Here is a 2,500-nt window from a genome sequence, read left to right as displayed (position 1 = left end):
GGGATATTCAGTGGTAATCAACTAATAGAGAAAAAATAAGAACATTTTGGTATGTTATAGACCGGCAGCTAATGGGCACATACTGTACCAGGCCAATCAAATCGTCTTTTGTCATTCGTCAGTCGCTCGGATTGGTTGTAGCGCCATTCCTATTGCGTGGCATTGCGTGCAGAGGCAACTTAACAGACAACCGTTAATCCCGCCCACACTGAAAATCGTGTTGTGCCAGACCCTTGTACAGCTTCTTGCTGTACAGGTTTGGCTTGCGAGGCTAAAGGCCTATACCATTGGGATCAAAATATGAGCAAAACAATAGTGGGTGGTTGTCTACACAGCATCACTACTTGGTCTGAATAACTGGTGTCCCAACATTTCAGCACTGACCAAAGTTTTTACAATATCAGGAATTCATTACATTATCAGGTTCTGCAAAATTGAGGCTTACCTGATAATGTAATAACTTCCAATTAATGTAACATTTTATTACATTATTGGTATGGCGATTGTTACATTATTGAGAAATGCACTTTATTACATTATTGGGATATTATTACATTATCAGGTTTTATTACATCTTTAAGGGACTTATGAGGGATTTTTTATTACATTATCAGGGTTATTACGTTATCAGGAAATTATTACATTATCAGGTTCTACAAGCCCTGTTGTGCTTTTTGCAAAATAAATAAACCTTAAATCCAGAATCACTTCCTTCATCAGCATCATCTTCCTCCATAAAATGACACAATCTGTTTGTGAGTCCTTATGTACCTTATTTCTGTAGCGGCAGGAGTGATGCCTGAACTACATCTGTAGAACAGTAACCTTTGTGACATTCATTTTATCTGTGGAACAGTAACCTTCATTTTGGGAAGACTTGTGTGTAAGCACTGAATAACATGTTTTAAAAGGTGTGCGTAGATGTGTGCTTATGAAGATCTTTTATCAGTACTTACCAAATGATACTTATATAATTTATTACAAAATTATATATATAGTTTATTGCGCTGTGTGGCCGTAACTACTCATTTTATGGGTGTATCAGTGCACACAGTTAATCATCACACGCAGTTTACCCTTGACATGAGCATCCCTTGCTTCAAATTTGAATACATTTATTTTACAAAAATCTTGCTGATGTTGGCATATGATCTCCATATGGGAACCTGCATTGCTGTCTTAACACGTTATTCAGTGCTTATGCGTATGAAGTCTGTATGCAGATACTGTACGCTTCATTCTGAAACAGCTCTCTCAGAATGCCCCACTTAAAGGGATCTGTAGTTTAATATGGATTTATTTGAACTGAAGTCACCTGTTTATGGACTGCAAACGGTTACTTGGTGCGATGTTTAAATAACTGTCCGCTTAACTGTTTGTTATTCTCCATTATACAACAGGTTCTTGTTCTTCATGATTTATCGCTCAGACATCAAAATACTGAGGCATTCATCAAGCAATATATTAATTATGACAATGCCTTTTTAGACATTGTGTATTTAGGATGGTATTTGTTCTGAATGACGTGCCAAGCTTAGCTTATGTTTGCGCAATTTTAAACTATTATATGGTTGTACTATAACATCTGTGTGTGTGTGTGTATGTGTAAGTGTGTGTATTATGTATATGTCTGTGCATGTGCATGTGTATGTGTGTGTGTGTGTGCCTGCGTGAGTGTACATCTTAATATCTTACATTTCTATCCAAAGTATAACTATAAAGTATGCAAGCTGTGTGTGTATGAGTGTGTATGCATGTCTGTGTGCATGTGTGTATGTGTGTGTGTGTGTGTGTGTGTGTGTGTGTGCATGTCTGTGTGCGTGTGTGTGTGTTTGTGTGTGCGTGTGTGTGTGCGCGCATGTGTGTGTCTGCAATGGCTTTCTGATAACACTGCTTTGGTAGAAATGAAAACATCTACATTTTCAAAACATTCACAGATTCTGCATCTCCTATTTGAGCTTTAATACTGAGCTGAACATCAGAGAATGCTGACCACCTTTCAAACGGAAATGTCTGAACTGATGTGCAAACCTCCAGCCAACAACAATAATCCACACGATCCATATAGCATGCCTCATATCTAACTTCAACCTCTCTTACTTATACAATGGCTTCAAATTCCCATTTCCTGAGCTGCTATTGGCTAAAGTTTTTTCAGTTGGTTAACAGAAATAAAGGAAGTAGGCTAGAGTTGTCCTCCATTGGTGAAGACAGAAAAGAAACAGCTGCCCAGACCTGTTCTGATTGGATAGGACACAGGAAGTCCAGACTTGAACTGTTGTCCTATTGGCTGGTGAAACAGGGAGAGGAGACCAGAAAGGCAGAAAAGGAGTCCAGCTGTAAAGAACACTGAACACAAGAGTTCTCGGCTTGCAAAGCATTGTGGGTCTTCTGAAGGTCCAGGGTCGCCTCATAGCTGTGACTGACCCGTACTCTGGTTGCTCTTCAAAGGCTGCAAGAGAAGTTCAAAGGTCAACCAGAGGTCGATTAAGTGTTTTTA

The 2,500-nt window shown here is 39.0% G+C and overlaps 1 protein-coding gene across 5 annotated transcripts in view; it reads right to left on the bottom strand.

The window, feature by feature from the left end:
- Positions 1 to 597: 597 nt before the first annotated feature.
- The window catches only part of LOC308374297 (adhesion G protein-coupled receptor E5-like), a 25,890-nt gene continuing 23,987 nt past the window's right edge, over positions 598 to 2,500 (bottom strand). For all 5 annotated transcript variants that reach the window (XM_080850044.1, XM_080850045.1, XM_080850046.1 and 2 more), the window contains one exon: positions 598 to 2,452. In XM_080850044.1, coding sequence (XP_080706170.1) covers positions 2,411 to 2,452 — 42 coding nt within the window. In that variant the 3' untranslated portion in view covers positions 598 to 2,410. The remainder of the gene's footprint in view (positions 2,453 to 2,500) is intronic.

Source organism: Sprattus sprattus, assembly GCF_963457725.1.
Source record: "Sprattus sprattus genome assembly, chromosome: 1".
Lineage (NCBI taxonomy): Eukaryota > Metazoa > Chordata > Actinopteri > Clupeiformes > Clupeidae > Sprattus > Sprattus sprattus.
The sequence above is the reverse complement of the archived record's forward strand: the minus strand, read 5'-3'. Positions and strand labels throughout refer to the sequence as shown.